The 1,503-nt window shown below is 50.6% G+C and overlaps 1 protein-coding gene across 1 annotated transcript in view; it reads right to left on the bottom strand.

Annotated features, from left to right (window-relative positions):
* brd2a (bromodomain containing 2a) overlaps window positions 1-1,503 on the bottom strand; it is a gene marked incomplete at both ends in the record, with an annotated part of 2,603 nt that extends 1,100 nt beyond the window's left edge. Inside the window, 4 exon segments of the mRNA XM_035681649.1 lie at window positions 185-447; window positions 533-724; window positions 827-955; window positions 1,065-1,503. Of these exon segments, the coding sequence (XP_035537542.1) occupies window positions 185-447; window positions 533-724; window positions 827-955; window positions 1,065-1,503 (1,023 nt within the window).

The following is a 1,503-nucleotide window of genomic DNA, read 5'->3' as shown; positions in this document are numbered from 1 at the left end:
AGAGAGAGAGAGAGACAGAGAGACAGAGAGAGAGTGTTAAAAGATGACTGAGGATCTTTTCTAACCCACAAAGAGACTAAACAAAAGACTTTATTTCTCTAATTGATGCTTATTTTAATACATATTAAACATAAAGTCTGACTTCCTGCCTTTCCAACATTGTCCATCAGGTGTCAGCACTCACTTGCTCTTGTTGTTCTTCTTGCTCGGTGCTTTCTTTATCGGCACTACAGGACACGCTGCAGCTCGGTTGGCCTTCGGTTTTGGAGTCTTGGTGATCTTCGGGGCTTTGGCCGGTTTAATAGGCGGCAGCTCTTCTTCTATCCTCCGGTGCTTCTCTTTTTCTACTTTTTTCTTCTTCTTCTTGTCCTTCTTCTCTTTCTTTTTCTTAGGTTTGACAATGGGGCCCTGGGAGAGTGCAGTGAGCTGCTCGTGTACGGCTTTTAGCTGAAGGGAGAAACAAAAGCAGGTGAGTCGGTGAAACACGGAGGAGATGAAACAGAAAATACGTCTCCATGAAGTCGGTACAAACCTGCTCCTGCAGCTCTGCCAGTCGGTTGGCCCTCTCCTCCTCGGAGTCAGAGCTGGGGCTGCTCTCGCTCTCCTCACTTTCACTGCTGAGCTCGCTCTCAGACGACGACGATGAGGAGGAGGAGGAAGACGAGGAGCTCGGGGGAGCTGGAGGCTCGTCTGGCATCTTAGCAAAGCAGAACTCGAACACATCCTAAAACAAACAGACACAAACAGCATGTGAGTGAATTTGATTAAAAACAAATATCACTGATGATTTTAATTACAGATCGAATCAGTGGAATTAATAAATCACCTGCAGTTTTCTGGCCATCGCCACCACATCGTGATCAGGAGGGTTGTACTTGTAGCAGTTGGAGAACATCAGTCTAACATCAGCAGAGAACTGCTGCGAGTCCCGATACTCTCTGCCGTCCATCTTCCTCTAAACACAAAAAGAGTAAAACAGATTTTATTAAAAAACAAAACAAATGTATCTTCCCTGTTCTGTAGTGTTAAAGAAGAAGAAGAAGACGACGCCCTGCTCCTTGTACCTTGATGGTGCTGAGGTCCATTGGCTGCTTAATGATGTCATGGTAGTCGTGGAGACCGAGCGTTGAGGCATCGACGGGCTTGTAGAACGGCCAGGCGTACGCCGCGTGCTTCTTCGACAGCAGCTCCTTCAGGACGCCGTTGCAGTAGCGCAGCTGGGGGCTGAGCTTACTGCGGCGCACCGGCGGGGGCAGCATGGAGTCTGGTAGATCCTTCTTGGGGGGCTTGATGGGTCGTCCACTGACTCCTCTCCTGCCTCCGGCTGCTTTGGTGCTCATCATCACTGGTCCGCAGCTCATACCTAAAGACATGCCCATCCCCATCCCCATCCCCGGGCCGAGGCCTTGGTTCATCCCCAGACCGGAGCTGTGGTCGACCCCCAGAGAGGTCAGAGTGAGCGGGGAGTCGTGGCCGCCACCGAGACCCAGGCTGATGCCGCTG

The sequence above is a fragment of the Morone saxatilis genome, unplaced genomic scaffold (genome assembly GCF_004916995.1).
Source record: "Morone saxatilis isolate NCDOM2014 unplaced genomic scaffold, NCSU_SB_2.0 Contig9, whole genome shotgun sequence".
NCBI lineage: Eukaryota > Metazoa > Chordata > Actinopteri > Moronidae > Morone > Morone saxatilis.
Note: the sequence above shows the minus strand (reverse complement) of the source record. Positions and strands in the feature narration are given on the sequence as shown.